This window comes from Oncorhynchus kisutch, linkage group LG1, assembly GCF_002021735.2.
Source record: "Oncorhynchus kisutch isolate 150728-3 linkage group LG1, Okis_V2, whole genome shotgun sequence".
NCBI lineage: Eukaryota > Metazoa > Chordata > Actinopteri > Salmoniformes > Salmonidae > Oncorhynchus > Oncorhynchus kisutch.
This window is the reverse complement of record NC_034174.2, coordinates 39,050,509-39,069,083: the sequence shown is the minus strand read 5'-3', so window position 1 is coordinate 39,069,083 and position 18,575 is coordinate 39,050,509. Positions and strand designations below refer to the sequence as shown.

Genomic DNA, 18,575 nt, shown 5'->3' with positions numbered 1-18,575 from the left:
GCTCAGGACCTCAGACTGGGGTGAAGATTCACCTTCCAACAGGATACAGACTCTAAGCACACAGCCAAGACAACACAGGAGTGGCTTCGAGACAAGTCTCGGAATATCCTTGAGTGGCCCAGCCAGAGCCCGGACTTGAACCTGATCGAACATCTCTGGAAAGACCTGAAAATAGCTGTGCAGCGACGTTCCCCATCTAACCTGGCAGAGCTTGAGGATCTGCAGAGAAGAATGGGAGAAACTCGCAAGTACAGGGGTGCCAAGCTTGTAGCGTCATACCTAAGAAGACTTGAGGCCTTAAACACTGCCAAACGTGCTTCAACAAAGTACTGAGTAAAGGGTCTGAATACTTAAGTAAATGTGATATATTTAATACATTTGCATAACTGTCTAAAAACATTGTCATTATTGGGTACTGTGTGTAGAGTGATGAGGGTGAAAAACAATTTCATCCATTTTAGAATAAGGCTGTAATGTAACAGAATGTGGAAAAGGTTAAGGAGTCTGAATACTTAACGAATACACTGTAGTTCTGATGATTATGTTGAAATTAAATTGATGTAACAACCTGTTAGTCAGGTTAAGTCATTGTATTTAAGTTTTAAAGTTTTACCCTCATTGAAATGTTTAGAACGCTGGTTGAAATGGTGTGAAAACAGTACTGTTTGATGACTTTTTGCAAATCCAATTGAGTTTTCCACGTAGATTCCACTTCATAATAGGTTGACAAATGATGTTGAAACAAGGTTGATTCAATCAGTGTGTGCCCAATGAGAATGTAATCTTATTGCACCTACCATTCTACCAGTGACACAAGGAATCTAATTCCACATTGGTAGCTCAATAAATCAAGAGTAGTTGAAGGGAAATCCACTTCACTCCCCTAAAGATAGGCTGAAGAGACCCATAGTAGAAACACATTAGAATTAACGTTTTAGAATCACAGAAAATCAATCCATGTCACGCACCTCTAACTTTACATGCAATGACTCTTAGGGCATGCTGTTGGCTAAAGACATTCGGGACCGGGAGCGAGGGGGTCGGGCGGAGATAGGAGTGATAGAAGGGGACACAGAGGGGAACTCCTCTAAACTGATGGAGATCCTTATTAGCATCCTGGGGCAACGGACCTCCAAGCTTCTCAATGGAATGCCTGATGAAACAGCGGACCAACAACAGAAAGCTCAGCTTACTCTGTACCAGTGAGTGGCTGAGGGCCATGTCCAGATGTCCTGTCTTTTTGCCTGTTTGAATTGTTTCAGGCATTTATTGCAAAGAAAGTGGAACTTAACAAAGTTTTATACTCTTTCTAAATAATACTTAGCCTAGTCCCAGATGTGTTTGTGCTCATGTCAATTCCATTGCTAATTTTCAAGCCAAACCATGTTTGCATGATAGCACGACTGGCACGCAGGCTAAATCATACTTACTCATTAGTAAATACAGTGCATTCGGAAAGTATTCAGACCCTTTCTCCACATTTTGTTACGTTACATTCCTATTCTCAAATGAATTAAATATTTTTTTTCCTCATCAGTCTACACACAGAACCCCATAATGACAAAGCAAAAACAGGTTTTCAGAAATATTTGCAAATGTATAAATAATTAAAAACAGAAATACCTTATTTGCATAAGTATTCAGACCCTTTTATATGAGACTCAGGTGCATCCTGTTTCCATTAATCATCCTTTAGATGTTTCTACAACTTGATTGGAGTCCACCTGTGGTAAATTCAATTGATTTGACATGATTTGGAAAGGCACACACCTGTCTGCATAAAGTCCCACAGTTGACAGTGTATGTCAGAGCAAAAACCAAGCCATGAAGTCAAAATAATTGTCCATAGAGCTCCGAGACAGGATTGTGTGGAGGCACAGATCTGGGGAAGAGTACCAAAAATGTCTGCGGCATTGAAGGTTCCCAAAAACACAGTGGCCTCCATCATTCTTAATTGGAAGAAGTTTGGAACAACCAAGACTCTTTCTAGAGCTGGCCGCCCGGCCAAACTGAGCAATCATGGGCGAAGGGCCTTGGTCAGGGAGGTGACCAAGAACCTGATGGCCACTCTGACAGAGCTCCAGAGTTCCTTTTTGAAGATGGGATTCCAGAAGGACGTCCAACTCTGCAACACTCCACCAATCAGGCCGTTATGGTAGAGTGGCCAGACGGAAGCCACTGCTCAGTAAAAGGCACATGACAGCCCACTTGGAGTTTGCCAAAAGGCATCTAAAGGACTCTAAGACCATGAGAAACAAGATGATCTGGTCTGATGAAACCAAGATTGAACTCTTTGGCCTGAGCGTCATGTCTGGAGGAAACCTGGCCATGCCTACGGTGAGGCATGGTGGTGGGAGCATCATGCTGTGGGGATGTTTTTCAGCGGCAGGGAATGGGAGACTAGTCAGGATCGAGGTAAAGATGAACTGAGCAAAGTATAGCGAGAGCCTTGATGAAAACCTACTCCAGTGCTCAGGACCTCAGACTGGGGCGAAGGTTCACCTTCCAACAGAACAACGTCCCTAAGCACACAACGCAGGAGTGGCTTCGGAAGAAGTCTCTGAATGCCCTTGAGTGGCCCAGCCAGAGCCCGGACTTGAACCTGATCGAACATCTCTGGAGAGACCTGAAAATAGCTATGCAGAGAAGCTCCCCTTCCAACCTGACCGAGCTTGAGAGGATCTGCAGAGAAGAATTGGAGAAACTCCCCAAATACAGGTGTGCCAAGCTCATAGTGGCATACCCAAGAAGACTTGAGGCTGTAATCTCTGCCAAAGGTGCTTCAACAAAGTACTGAGTAAAGGGTATGAATACTAATATAAATGTGATATTTCAGTTTATACATTTGCAAAAATGTCCAAAAAACTGTTTTTGTTTTGTCATTATGGGGTATTGTGTGTAGATTGATGAGCGAAAAAACGATTTAATCAATTTTAGAATAAGGCTGTATTGTAACAAAATGTGGAAAAGGTCAAGGAGTATGAATAGTTTCCAAATGCACTGTATGTCTTTTCCCCAACAGTGTGTCTAATGCTGAGGGCCAGATGAAAGTCACAGAAGTTGCCACCAGGCCACTGGTTCAGGACCTGTTAAATCATGATGTGAGTCTGCAGAGCAGCAAACTGTACAAGTCGGACATAATTTGATCTCGGCATTATAAAGAGTAATTTGCTCCCAAGCTATACATATTACCTCATGTGACTTCATCTTTCTCCAGGACTGTTACTTCCTAGACCAGGGAGGGGTGAAGATCTTTGTGTGGAAGGGGAAGCGAGCCAACAAGGCCGAGAGACAGGCTGCCTTTTCCAGAGCTTTGGTGGGTACAAGAAATCACACATACTGTACATACTGTAACAAAAAATAAGCCATAGTTGAGTTTTGTGTGTCAAATACCAGTTGCAGTATCTGATGGGAAGACTCTGAAACTTTCTCCTGCCTCTGTGAACAGGAGTTCATTAAGCTGAAGAACTACTCCACCACCACCAACGTGGAGACAGTGAATGACGGGGCCGAGTCGGCCCTCTTTAAGCAGCTGTTCCAGAGCTGGAGTGTGAAGGACCAGACTGTAGGCCTGGGAAAGACACACAATGTGGGGAGAGTGGGTATGTGTTTCTATATTAGCTAACAGAAGCAAATCAATCATTAGAAAAACTCTAAATGGTTCTACCTAGAACCCATTATAAGGGTTCTTCCTACTACCCTCTATAAATCGTTTAGCCAATAACCCTTTTATTATCTAAAGGTTTAGATAGAACCCTCTTTGAGCGGTTCTTATGAGAACCCCTTCATCTTTAAAATGTTCTTCTTAGAACCTTCTATGAGGAGCATTTCCACCAGCCTTTACAATTAAATACTTAATGACAATATATTACATCCCATTGGGCACAAACTGGTTGAATCAACATTGTTTCAACCTAATTTGTCAACTTATTGTGACGTGGAATCTACATGGAAAATGCATTTGATAAAAAAGGGTGAACCATGGAATTGTCGTCATTGAAACCAATTTTCAACATATACAAAACTTGTATAAAGTATGCTGAATTTGTACCTTTGAAACAACTTCAGACCTTCAACTATGAAATAACGTATGTGGCCTCCACAATCTCCCAACCTCAACCCAATTGAGATGGTTTGGGATGAGTTTGACTGCATAGTGAAGGAAAAGCAGCCAACAAGTGCTCAGCATATGTGGGAATTCCTTCAAGACTGTTGGAAAAGCATTCCAGGTGAAGCTGCTTGAGAGAACGCCAAGAGTGTGCAAAGCTGTCATCAAGGCAAAGGGTGGCTTTGAAGAATCTCAAATGTAAAATACATTTTTATTTGTTAAACACTTTTTTGGTTACTACATGATTCCATAATAGAACTGGTTAGGCTGTTTTCATGTTAATCATAGGTAAACAAATCATCGGCCAGAGTGTCAAGTGTGCACTCTGAACTCTCAGAGAGCAAACGAGATGAGTGGGGCTAAAGCTTAAGAGGGTGTAAATGATGCTGAATGTGTGTAAACAAAGAAGAGCTCTTCACTAGATACCAAAACATTCAAAGGCCATTTTCTCAAAAGTGAGTTTAAAAGTTTATCAACATTCAAAGCATAATTACTTTCCCATTGTTCCTTAAAAATGCAGTTTATGATAAACCATTTTGTAGCTCTGAGTCTCTACTTTTCTCCAATGTAAAAAACACAATTTCAAATTTTGCTACATAAGACCGAATCCAGGTGGTGAGTCACATATGTGTTATTTCATAGTTTTGAAGTCTTCACTATTATTCTACAATGTAGAAAAGTAAAAATAAAGAAAAACCCTTGAATGAGTAGGTGTGTCTAAACTTTTGACTGGTACTGTATATGCCTAGGGTTTCAAACTTTGGTTGATTAAAGTTTGGTAATCTTCAAGTTAATCATTAGTATGTTGGATTCACATCTCCATCTCAACCAAGAAGCCAAAGTTAATTAAAGAATAGGACTAAATCGAATCAAACTTAAAATGCACTTTAAAAAAGTTTGATTTGATTTAGTCCTATTCTCAAACTTTGATTATTGGTTGAGATATAGACATGAATCCAACACACCAATTATTAATTTGCCATGTCAACCTGTAACGCGGACACGGAGCCATGAAGTAAGTGCAGTTGGTGAGTTTAATAACAAAGAAAATGAAGACATACAAAACTGGAAAAGCGTACTGGGAATGAAAACAAAAACAATACTGCCTGGAGTCTGAGGCTATTGAGGACTAAATAAAGGTGGAGTAATCAAGATACTGATGAAGTCCAGGAGTGCATAACTATGGGGAGCAGGTGTGCGTAATGTGGGTTGCAAGGACCAGTGGTCAGCAGACCGGCGACATCGAGTGCCGGAGTGGGAGTAAGCATAACAGTAACCCCCTCCTGACGCACAGCTCCAGCCGCAGGACGACGCCATCCAGGGGGATCACCCCGAGAGCGAAGGGCGTGCTGGTCCGGAGGTGGAAATCCCGGATGATGTTGGGATCCAGGATGTCGTCCACCAGGACCCAACAGCGCTCCTCTGGGCCGTACCCATCCCAGTCAACCAGGTACTGGAGCTGACCCCCACAACGTTGGGAGTCCAGGAGGGATCTGAAGGCATAGGCAGGGCTCCAATCGATGTCCAGGGGAGGCGGAGGGGTGTCGCGGGGGAAGGAACCAGCCAGGGGACCAGGATCCACCGGCCTGAGGAGGGAAACATGAAAACAGGGTGAGATCCGGTAGTTAGTGGGGGAGCTGTAATCTATAGTTAACTCATTGACCGTCCAGAGGACCTTGAACAGCCTCACAAATCAGGAGCTCAGCTTTTTACAGGGCAGGCGGAGTGGGAGGTTCCTGGTGGAGAGCCAGACGCGATCACCAGGATGAAACACGGGAGCCTCACTGTGGTGGCGGTCCACCTACTCCTTCTGGCGGTGGACAACGTGCTGGAGTCTCACGTGGGCATTGTTCCAAACCTCCTCTGCGCACCTGAACCACTCGTCCACAGCAGGAGCTTCGGTCTGCCTTGGTGTCCAAGGAGCCAGGGCTGGCTGATTTCCCAGGACACACTGGAAGGGGTCAGTCCGGTGGAGGAGTGATGCAGTGAATTCTGGGCGTAATCTGCCCAGAGAAGAAACCAGGACCACTCCCCCTGCTGGTCCTGGCAGTGACTCCTAAGGAACTTCCCCAGCTCCGGGGTCATCCTCTTCACCTGCCCATTGGACTGAGGCCTGTTCCCGAAAGTGAGGCTGACCATGAACCCAGCTTCTCCATGAAGGCTTTCCATACCCGTGACGTGAATTGGGGGCCACGGTCGGAGACGATGTCCTCCATAGGCTATAGTGTCGGAAGACCTGCTGCGACAGTGCCTCAGCGACCTGGAGAGCGGTATGAGGACTAGAGAGAGGGATAAATCGGCAGGATTTAGAGAATCTGTATACAATAACCATAATCGTAGTGAAATCATCTGAAGAGGGGATATCAGTGATGAAATCAAAGGACAGATGAGATCAACCAAGGCTGAGGCACTGGAAGGCAAGGAGTTTCCCTGCTGGAGCGTGCCGGGCAGAATTGGTTTGGGAAAATATGGAGCAGGAGTTGCGTAGCGGGCAACGTCCTGTGCCAAAATGGGCCATCAGTACTTAGTGGAGATGAATGGAATGGTGCAGGTGATACCTGGGTGTCCAGCGGCAAGGGATGTGTGCGCCCTGGTCAATAGTAGCAGGCGCTGGTTCCCTCTCCAGAGCCTCGCGGATGTCCACGTCTATGTACCAATGTATGGGGGCAACGATTCGGGAGGGCGGAATGATGGGCGCACTCTGGACAGGAACCTGTCCTGAATCGTGGAGACGGAACAGGGCATCGGCTTTGGTGGTACTTCAGGTTCCGATGGTCTTTGAGGATGAGAAATGGGTCCTTGGCGCACTCCAGACAGTGTTTCCACTCCTCTAGTGCCAGCTTCACCGCCAGGAGCTCCCAGTCGCCGACGTCATAGTTCCTCTCTGCAGGAGACAGTTTTTTTTAGTAGTACGCACTCTTGTAGTAGTAACATTTTTGTGGGTTACCTAGGCGTTGTGACTGGACAGCCCACACACCCACGTCAACTCCACCACGAAGGGCGTAGGATTTGGCTGTTTCAGAATCGGGGCGGAGGTGAAATGCCCCGTCAGTAGGTGGAAGGCCTCATCGGCTGCAGGACTCCACACCAACTTACGGGGGCCACACTTGAGGAGAGAGTTGAGAGGAGAGGCGATGGAGCTGAGGTTCTTAATGAAGCGGCAGTAGTCCATTGTAGTCCCTTTATGGTGGTTGGGACTGGCCATTACCTGACTGCCTCAAACTTCCTTTCATCCATAACCACTCCCTGCGGGCTGATCCGGTATCCCAAGAATGAGACAGCAGCCTGATGGAACTGGCACTTCTCCGCTTTGATGTACAGATGGTTCTCCAGGAGGTCGTCCCAGAACACCTCGTTCACGAATGCCTGGAACATCGATGGAGAATTGGCTAATCCACAAGGCATCACCAAGTTCTTGTAGTGCCCAGACATCGTGCTAAAGGCTGTTTTTCATTCATGCCCCATCCGGATGCAGAACAGATTGTAGGCACTCCGCAGGTCCCGTTTAGTAAGAAAACGGGCCCCGCAGAACTGTTTGGGGGTGAATGAAACACTGTCGGAGAGTCTCCTGGATGTATTCCTCCATAGCCTTGGTTTCAGCCATTGACAGGAGGTGGAGGCGGCTGCGCAGAGGCACAGTATCTGCTAGCAGGTTAATGGCACAGTCCCAGGGACGACTCGGAGAGAGACAGGTGGTGCTGGTCCTGGAGATCCCGATAAGCCTCTGGGATGTTGACCTGGAACCACAGGACTCTCAACTGACGTGGAACCACAGGGTAAAGGAAGCAGGTATTCCGACATCTGGGTGCCCAGATCTCCATCCTCGACCAGGAGATGGTGGGGTCGTGAAGTTGAAGCCACAGAGGCCGAGGATGACTTTGTGTACGGGTGCCTCAATGATGACGAAGGGAAGGCTTTTGTGGTGCAGGGGTCCCCTCGGTAATGCTGAGTGGTGTTGTGATGTGTGTGATTGTCCCGGATCCAAGTGGTCGACTATCCAGTGCTTGAACTGAAAAATGAGAGGAGAGTAGGTATGAGGTGATGTTCAGGGAGGAGGCAAGGGCCTTGTCAATGAAATTCCCCGTGGCACCAGAGTTCGCTAGAACAATACATGAGGGACAGCCAGCCAGTGAAATTGAAACCAGAAAGCGTTTGGTGGAAAGTGATGATGATGGAATACTCACGCCTACCCGGGGAGACGGTTGATCACCGGGCTGTTCCCCTGCCCTCGTGGATCCCTGGTTGGGACGCACCGGACACTGTTGAAGCTACTCCGCAGCGGTTTAGGCACCCTCCTGAAGTTGGAGTAGTCGCTCACCTCCCTGTCCGCCCTCCGGTGGATGATCGATGACCACCCTGAACAGAGCCATGAACCTCTCATTGGAACCCAGATCCTCCTCTTCTCTCTCCCAGACGTCCGTGGCCCACTTCAACGCCCGTCCGGTCAGCAGGGAAATTACATGGCAACCTCAAACCTCTCAGTGGTCTCCCGTCTGATGGAAGAAATAGAGGGATCACTGGAGTAGAAAGCCACAGCATTTAGATGGAGTCCCGTCATATTTGTCCAGGAGGACAACCGGGTATCGCTGACCTGGGCGGACTGCTGGATAGGCTGGGGGACTGGCTAGTTGTAGATGACGCCCCTCGGGTGATGTCAAGGCGTTGGAGAACGCAGAGGACCTCATTCATAGCCGTACCCAGTTGCGCCAGTTGGTCGTGGTGTTGCCGGATTAGGTGTGCCTGTTCAACGACATTCTGGGAGATGCTTGGATTTTCTGCTGCTTCCATCGATCACTGGAGCGGGACAACGGGAGTAGGCTTGACACAGCCAAACACAATTCAATATTACTTTTGTAATACAGTAAATAGCCTAAAGTTTAGGCTATCTCAAACTAATGTAACAAATCGAATCAAATCAAATCAAATGTATTTATATAGCCCTTCGTACATCAGCTGATATCTCAAAGTGCTGTACAGAAACCCAGCCTAAAACCCCAAACAGCAAGCAATGCAGGTGTAGAAGCATGGTGGCTAGGAAAAACTCCCTAGAAAAGCCAAAACCTAGGAAGAAACCTAGAGAGGAACAAGGCTATGTGGGGTGGCCAGTCCTCTTCTGGCTGTGCCGGGTGGAGATTATAACAGAACATGGCCAAGATGTTCAAATGTTCATAAATGACCAGCATGGTTGAATAATAATAAGGCAGAACAGTTGAAACTGGAGCAGCAGCACGGTTAGATGGACTGGGGACAGCAAGGAGTCATCATGTCAGGTAGTCCTGGGGCATGGTCCTAGGGCTCAGGTCCTCCGAGAGAGAGAAGGAGAGAATTAGGGAACGCACACTTAGATTCACACAGGACACCGAATAGGACAGGAGAAGTACTCCAGATATAACAAACTGACCCTAGCCCCCGACACACAAACTACTGCAGCATAAATACTGGAGGCTGAGACAGGAGGGGTCAGGAGACACTGTGGCCCCATCCGATGATACCCCCGGACAGGGTTAGAGGCAGAGAATCCCAGTGGAAAGAGGGGAACCGGCCAGGCAGAGACAGCAAGGGCGGTTCGTTGCTCCAGAGCCTTTCCGTTCACCTTCCCACTCCTGGGCCAGACTACACTCAATCATATGACCCACTGAAGAGATAAGTCTTCAGTAAAGACTTAAAGGTTGAGACCGAGTTTGCGTCTCTGACATGGGTAGGCAGACCGTTCCATAAAAATTGAGCTCTATAGGAGAAAGCCCTGCCTCCAGCTGTTTGCTTAGAAATTCTAGGGACAATTAGGAGGCCTGCGTCTTGTGACCGTAGCATACGTGTAGGTATGTACGGCAGGACCAAATCAGAGAGATAGGTAGGAGCAAGCCCATGTAATGCTTTGTAGGTTAGCAGTAAAACCTTGAAATCAGCCCTTGCTTTGACAGGAAGCCAGTGTAGAGAGGCTAGCACTGGAGTAATATGATCAAATATTTTGGTTCTAGTCAGGATTCTAGCAGCCGTATTTAGCACCAACTGAAGTTTATTTAGTGCTTTATCCGGGTAGCCGGAAAGTAGAGCATTGCAGTAGTCTAACCTAGAAGTGACAAAAGCATGGATACATTTTTCTGCATCATTTTTGGACAGAAAGTTTCAGATTTTTGTAATGTTACGTAGATGGGGAAAAAAGCTGTCCTTGAAATGGTCTTGATATCAAATCAAATCAAATCAAATCTTATTTGTCACATACACATGGTTAGCAGATGTTAGTGCGAGTGTAGCGAAATGCTTGTGCTTCAAGGAATCTTTGTGTTGTCTGTGAATTTATAGCACGACTTTTGATGTTCCTTGGTTGGGGTCTGAGCAGATTATTTGTTGCAATTGCAAACGTAATAAAATGTAACATTATTTATTCAACCTTAAAGTAACACATCTATGGCCACATTTTGAGGTTAGCCTAATATAACTATAAATGTATTCTTATGTAATCATAGAAAGCGTGCATGCAAAGGTCAAAGATCTGTGGAGGTCATCAAAATTGCTATAATAATCTGCGTATGAATCTCAAACAGCGTTGATCACTCTCACTATGAACTTTTAATGAAATTTCAACTGCAATTTAGGTCATTTGGTTGGTTGTGCTATTAGATGAAGCACAGTGATAACACATAACGTTGTTGTATAAATACTAAATATATGACAATGTACTCCCATTTTAACTGTGTTGTGCTTTTAAAGTGCAGTGATTACACATGTAGATGACAACTAAACCAAAATATCTGACTGTTTTTCCATTGGAATTTGGTTGTGCTTTTAGATTGTTGAAAGCATAGTGAAAACACATTGGGAATTCAATCAACTTCTGGCTGTCTTTTTGAGTGTGTGAATAAAGGTTGAAATCTCACTGATCAACGTCTCAACCAAATATTACCCAAATTCCCACGTTGAAATTACGTGGTGTGCCCAGTGGGACATATTATAAGGCCTTTCTTTGAGGGACTAGTTATACCTTAACACAGTGGTTTTAGGAAACACCTGGTTTACAGGCCACATCAGGCCTGCAAGTCACCTTATGTGTGCAAATTGTTGTGTAATGCCTATTGGAATCCAGCAAGAGGTAGGATATCCTACAATTGGAACTTTTATTCACCCACGACTTGCATTCAGAATGACTGCCAGGGTAGGAGAGATTGATAATATAGACTACTTAAAAGATGTAAACTGAAACAACCATCTCAGTAATTGGTGCAATAAGTTAGAGGTTTGCAGAGTAGTTGGACAAAACGCGTATAGTAAACGGATATGGGCAATTTACTGGATATTCCGAGTATTTTTGTAATTATCCGTAATCTGAAAGAAATGACTTTTTAGGTGCCAGCATGCCTCTTTCTCATGTCAGTCAGTCAAGTGAGGTACTATGTGGTCTAAATAACTCAACTGGCTAGTTTGCATGTTTGTAAAGAGAAAGAGTAGCTGTAGGACCCGCCTGCTCTGATTGGATAGAATGAAGCTGTATTTCTCTGTCCACTCACTTCATAATTTCACACGATCACTTTCACTTCTCTGTTTCAGTCTTTTTCAACTGTAGATGGTTAAAGTTTATGCACTGAGGTAAACTTTCATGCTCACAGCATTATTTAAAAGATGAAAAGTACGTTAATTCGGATTCAGAAGGGTTTTATTTCAAACGTTCTTGCCTTCCAAAGAATCCTTCTTGCCCTTCCAAAGAATGATCAAAGAACCCTTTCTTCCAACAATGGTTCTTAAGATGAAAAAGGTTCTTGGTAGAACCCTTTGGCTTACAAAGAACCCTTGTCAATCAAAAAACGGGTTCTTCAGATGAAAATGGTTTTCAGTAGACCCCTATCCCTCCACAAAGAACCCCTATGGAACCCTTTTTTCTAAGTGTACCTTTCTTCCTTTTTGATGTATGATTGAGATGTGAGTGCTTGGCAAATACTACCTTTAGTATGTAATTCCTCACCGTGTCTTTGTTTTGTGATTCTACACTGTCTTACCTACATATACACCTTAGCCATTGTGACTCAGGAGAAGTTTGATGCCACACGGATGCATGTGATGCCAGAAGTAGCGGCACAGGAGCGCATGGTGGACAATGGCACTGGTCAGGTGGAGGTAAACTCACCAAAACATTAACTCTGATTCATGTAATTTGTTCTAAGGTACCTCGCCATCATTCTACTCACCGTTTGTTACTTGTGGACATTCTAACACTCTCTGTGACACATGCAGGTGTGGCGTATCGAGGACCTGGAGTTGGTTCCAGTGGAACCCCAGTGGCATGGCTTCTTCTATGGAGGAGACTGCTATCTGGTGCTCTATACTTATGAGGTCCACAGCAAGCTAAACTACCTCCTCTACATGTGGCAAGTAAGGGAGCTCCCTGCCATTGTAGAATGCATAAAGTTGAATCCTTTTATTTGTAATAACATGGCAACAAAATGGCATACCTTTAGAGCTAAATGCCTCATCATTTTATAAAGAAATATTTTGTTGTAGGGGCGCCATGCCTCTCAGGATGAGATAGCAGCGTCTGCCTTCCAGGCCGTGGCCCTGGATCAAAAGTATGGCAACCAGCCTGTACAAGTGAGGATCACCATGGGCAAGGAACCCAGACACTTTATGGCCATGTTCAAGGGTAAAATGGTTATCTTTGAGGTGAGATAATTTTGTTTTGATTTAATGGTACAATGATAAAATGTAAATACTGTGAAACTGGTTGTCATTATCTGATAGCAATGGATTGTCTTTGGTTCAACCATGATTATAGGTTGATATAGGATTTCTAACCATGAAGTAATTTATTACCACATACTGTACATTTAAATCAAACCTGACTTGCTATCATGTTTTAGGGTAAGACCCAGATGCAGACAGTGTCAAAGTAAAAAAACGTTTATTATTAATACATGGGCATGCAAAAAGACAGGTCAAAGACAGGTCAACGACGTCATTAATCCAGATAGGGTTAAAAAGGTCCATAATGGCAGTCAGTCTCAGGGTCAGAGCAGCCAGGGGTCAATAATTCAGTGTTCTGTGGCAAGGTACAGAAAGGCAGGCAGGCTCAGGGTCAGGACAGGCAGAAAAGTCAAAACCGGGAAAAAAGAGAAAACAGGAACTAGAACACACATGAGCAAGGGGGAAAACGCTGGTAGGTTTCATAAAACAAAACGAACTGGCAACAGACAAACAGAGAACACAGGTACATATACACTGGGGATAATGGGGAAGATTGGCGACACCTGAAGTGGGGGAAGACAAGCACAAAGACAGGTGAAACAGATCAGGGTGTGACACCTGCTTTCCTCATCTTCTGTTCTACAGGGCGGTACCTCCAGAAAAGGCGTGTCTGACCCAGAGCCACCCGTCAGATTGTTCCAGGTCCGCGGTTCTGACGCCTCCAACACCAAAGCCATCGAGGTGCCTGCCCTGGCAGCCTCGCTCAACTCCAACGATGTCTTTCTGCTGAGGAGCCAGTCAGGGATTCACCTGTGGTGTGGCAAGGTACTGTTGGGAGGGGAATTAGGTATATGAAGTTGTGGATACTAGAGATATAGCAGCTTAGAGATACTGTGCGTGTGCCAAATGACCAGGGTCCAATGGTCAAAATAAGTAGGAATAGGTTGCCTTTTGGGACACAGACACGGAGATATAGAGATGGTAAAACATTCTGTCTAATAGTCTCTCTCTGATTGGCCAGGGATCAAGTGGGGATGAGAGGGCCATGGCTAAAGAGGTCAGCTCTGTGATTGGACAGCACTCGACTGCTGAAGAGATCATGGCAGAGGGTCAGGAGCACATTGAATTCTGGAATTTACTTGGAGGGAAGGCCCCTTATGCCAACAACAAGAGGTAATACACAAGTTGCCTTGCCATAATCTGTATTTCAACCAACTATTATCTAATAAAATGTCAATGGGAGCAACTGTACGAAGTTAGTTAAGTGATTGCATCCTTAACCATGTACAATTGATGGATTGTGATTCACTGTGCTAGATATTATGAATTTTAAGTAAACAGTGTGGTGTATGTAAAGTTGTATGTGTTCTCTATATGTGTTTTGTGTGTGAAAGACTACAGCAGGTTGCTCTGGATCATCAGCCGCGTCTCTTTGAATGCTCCAATAAAACTGGTCGTTTCATCGTTACCGAGGTGACCCAGTTCACCCAGGATGACCTCAGCGAGGATGATGTCATGTTGCTAGACACGTGGGACCAGGTACCGTGTGTATTGTTAAAATGTCAGTTTAACAGCCTTCTTCAGTGTGTAGGTCCAAACATTAGACTATAATACTATTAGACCACTGCCAAGCACCCATTTGTGGGCCGTCATCAATTATTTGATGTTGCATCCAGGTCTTCCTCTGGGTGGGGAACGAGGCCAATGAGGTGGAGAGGAAGGAAGCGGTGGTCACCAGTCAGGAGTACCTGCGTACCCACCCAGGGTCCCGGGACCCTGACACCCCTATCCTCCTCATCAAGCAGCGGTATGAACCCCCCACCTTCACCGGCTGGTTCACCGCCTGGGACCCCTCCAAATGGAGTGTGAGTGCAAATTATCTCCTTCTCTTACAGATGAACTCTTGGTCTGCTTGTGTGTGTGTGTGTGTGTGTGTGTGTGTGTGTGTGTGTGTGTGTGTGTGTGTGTGTGTGTGTGTGTGTGTGTGTGTCTGTGTGTGTGTGTGTGTGTGTGTGTGTGTGTGTGTGTGTGTGTGTGTGTGTGTGTGTGTCAAATAGTGTACACAACTGTTTAAGTTAATATATTCCATCAATAATACTGTACACGCATGTTTTGTGTTAGGGTGGGAAAACGTATGAAGAGCTGAAGAAAGAGTTGGGTGAGGTGACATCCCTCGTAAGGATCACAAATGTAAGCACAATTGTATTTATCTATGCACTCACCAAAACTTGGTATAACGAGTGGGATTGAGACAATGATGAGCTGGATCCAGAAAATCAATTTATCTAACCTTGCTGTGAACTCAACCCAACAAACTCATGGTTACATCAATTTTATTGGCCCCATACACACTTCCCACTGGGCAAAAGCTGGTTGAATCAGCGTTGTTCCCACATCATTTCAACAAAAAAACGCAATGTGATGGTGTTGAATCAATGTGGAAAACTCATTGAATTTGCAAAATGTCATCAACATTTCGTAAATATTTCAACAAACTTTTAACCTACAGTAAATCCAATGAAATTGTGAAATGTTTTGTTGATTTCACATTGAATTAACGTTAGTTGACAACTCAATCAAATGTAAATCAAAACTAGACGTTGAACTAGTGGCGAACCGTGACTATAGGACCTAGGCCTTCAGAGGGACCAAAAATATTACAATACATTGTATCAAAGAAAATAACATCACTTAATGCGCCCGACGTTATATCTTCTGTAGTCGGACCAGAGGAGCAATTATTTTTGATGACATTAAGAATTAATAAAATAGGCCTGGCAGCGTTTTGGGCTGCGGCAACACAGAGCCGGAACCCGGCATGGACACAATATGTGACAAATAGCATAAAATAATGCGACCAGCAAAACAAAAACACACTGTTTATACAACCAATAGTAACCTAGCACCACTATCACACTATCATCAATAGCGACAACAACAGTGTCACATCAAAGGTGACTGGCTCATGGTGCTGAAAGGACAGCGACCGTAATACCTCGGCACTCCATGGCGCTGAAGGAGAGACAGATTTGATCAAACACATAGATACAGCTGATAGACAACAGTCACACACAGCATCAAATAATGTTAAAGAATAAGCAGCCCATTCACTCCAGCAGGCCCCATGAAATCACAACAATTCAAAATCACAAACATTTAATTTACAAAATGAAATTAACAAACCAGCTATTACTTCCCATTGCAAATATATTTGATAACTTTCATCACACTAACCCAGGGGTTCCCAAACTTTTTGGGCCCACGACCCCAAATTATCGCGAACCCAACCATGTGAAAAAAAGGTATGTAATTAACAGCCAATGTTTACTTTTTAAATTGGGGCTATGGCAGTCAATTGAAAAACATTATAACAGTATTTCTGATCGACTTCTCAACTCACCATGATATACTTTTAATGTGGGGCTATGGCAGTCAATTGCAAATTAATCTGACATAATGTCCCACCACTAATGAAGATTGGTGTGCTTGATTCATGTGGCTTCGGAGCTTCTCAAAGTCACGGGCGTGCTCGACAGTGCGCACATAATCTCTCAGGGAGAGACGGCAGGGTATTTATTCCAAGTGTTGAAGGTGAACAGTCAACACTCGTGTGAGACACTTACAGAAGATGTTTTCTGTTAGAAACATGCACAGCCGAAGGGAGCGGTCTTAGTTCGGTTTTGAAAGTCTCTCTCGAATAAGAATTATTTCCTCTGAATCAACTGATTCGGTCACTCATCTGTAGAATGTTTTTGTATTTCCCCTGCATGCTTGCGTTTAATTCGTTCAGTTTCCTAAATATGTCTGTGACATCAACACAATCTCACACTCAATTTGTGCAAATATGTATTAAAAGTATTTCAGCAGATTTCGTGCGTATTTTGCGACTTAATTCGTAGAAGAAAAAAAATGTACGACTTCATTCATAGGAAAATACATTTTGGTTGGGAAACTTCAGAACAATCTTATGAAAGTTGTTGGAGCAATGCATTTTGGGTAATGGGGTTCTACACTGCCTTTTTTTGAGTCCAACATTTATTTCTAAACATTTTTAAAAAGTGTTAGCAACCCAATATTAGTAATAAACCAGATTGTCACAAAATACTTGTCATATAATAGTAGCCTTACATTTTTTTGGGGGGGGGGGGATACTTGTGCTATGTCGGATTTTATGAGGGTTGCCAGATTATAGTAAAAAGTTGTATTTGTCTGTAATTTTTGTGTGGTATCAATGGAAGGAATTTGATTGGGGAAGGGGGATACATTTTCATGATGGGAAATTAATTTATCAATAAATGTGGGGAAACAGAGTACCTGCAAAAAAGATCTAACATTTCCCCGGTGCAACTGCGTGGTATTTGCAACTATAACGAGTCTAGACTATGATCAATTAAACCATATCAATGCATTTAAATAGGTTAATGTAAAATAACGAGTTAAGTTGGCTTAATCTTATGGCACTCCAAGGCCGTTTCATGATGATTATTATGGTCGTATCATTCATGTTATATACTTAGGCTATTGTAACAAGGCATATGCCAGCATTGTAGGCCGACTGCCTCTGCCCAGAGGCTTACCAGAGTCGTGGAAATTATCGCCAGGGACACATGAAGTTAATATTAAATGAATCATTCTTTCATATCAGCAAGCTGGAGAGGTTCCAACAAACTTAATGCACCATAGTACACGTCGGTCGGGCTCTCCCCCGGGGCAGTCCCGTTAGTTTTCTTACAGTGCCTTGCAAAAGTATTCATCCCCCTTGGCGTTTTTTTGCTTTACAATCTGGAATTTAAATTGATTTTTATTTGGATTTCATGTAATGGACAGACACAAAATAGACCAAATTGGTGAAGTGAAACGGAAAAGTGGTGTGTGCTGTAAAGCCCCTAAATAAGATCTGGTGCAACCAATTACCTTCGTAAGTTACATAATTAGTTAAATAAAGTCCACCTGTTTGCAATCTAAGTGTCACATAATCTGTCACGTGAAAGCAGGGTAGCCTAGTGGTTAGAGCATTGGACTAGTAACCGGAAGGTTGCAAGTTCAAATCCCCGAGCTGACAAGGTACAAATCTGTCGTTTTGCCCCTGAACAGATAGTTCACTGTTCCTAGGCCGTCATTGAAAATAAGAATTTGTTCTTAACTGACTTGCCTAGTTAAATAAAGGTAAAAAATATATATAAAAAAAATATATATATACAGTTGAAGTCGGAAGTTTACATACACTTAGGTTGGAGTCATTAAAACTAGTTTTTCAACCACTCCACAAATTTTTTGTTAACAAACTAAGCAACTCAGGTAGGACATCTACTTTGTGCATGACATAAGTAATTTTTCCATTAATTGTTTGCAGGCAGATTATTTCACTGTATCACAATTTCAGTGGGTCAGAAGTGTACATACTCTAAGTTGACTGCACCTTTAAACAGCTTGGAAAATTCCAGAAAATGATGTCATGGCTTTAGAAGCTTCTGATAGGCTAATTGACATAATTTGAGTATATTGGAGAAATGTCCTCTGGTCTGATGAAACAAAAATGGAACTGTTTGGCTATGATGACCATCGTTATGTTTGGAGGAAAAAGGGAGAGTCTTGCAACGTAACGCTCGTCTTCCTCCTCTTCTGAGGAGAAGTAGTAGGAAGGATCGGAGGACCAATACGCAGCATGGTAAGTGTCCATATTGATAATTTATTATCATGAACACAAAAAACAAAATAACGAGAATGAACGAAACGAAACAGTCCTGTACGGTGAATACACAATACAGAAAACAATCACCCACGAAACACAAGT

At 43.9% G+C, this 18,575-nt stretch overlaps 1 protein-coding gene across 1 annotated transcript in view; it reads left to right on the top strand.

Moving 5' to 3' along the window:
* Nucleotides 1–18,575, top strand: part of LOC109902676 (advillin-like) — a 37,003-nt gene that overhangs the window by 7,726 nt on the left and 10,702 nt on the right. The window contains exons 7-18 of the mRNA XM_020499284.2: nucleotides 997–1,202; nucleotides 3,023–3,101; nucleotides 3,218–3,316; nucleotides 3,449–3,602; nucleotides 12,117–12,217; nucleotides 12,335–12,472; nucleotides 12,602–12,760; nucleotides 13,427–13,606; nucleotides 13,803–13,954; nucleotides 14,176–14,320; nucleotides 14,458–14,646; nucleotides 14,903–14,971. Of these exons, the coding sequence (XP_020354873.2) occupies nucleotides 997–1,202; nucleotides 3,023–3,101; nucleotides 3,218–3,316; nucleotides 3,449–3,602; nucleotides 12,117–12,217; nucleotides 12,335–12,472; nucleotides 12,602–12,760; nucleotides 13,427–13,606; nucleotides 13,803–13,954; nucleotides 14,176–14,320; nucleotides 14,458–14,646; nucleotides 14,903–14,971 (1,671 nt within the window). The remainder of the gene's footprint in view (nucleotides 1–996; nucleotides 1,203–3,022; nucleotides 3,102–3,217; nucleotides 3,317–3,448; nucleotides 3,603–12,116; nucleotides 12,218–12,334; nucleotides 12,473–12,601; nucleotides 12,761–13,426; nucleotides 13,607–13,802; nucleotides 13,955–14,175; nucleotides 14,321–14,457; nucleotides 14,647–14,902; nucleotides 14,972–18,575) is intronic.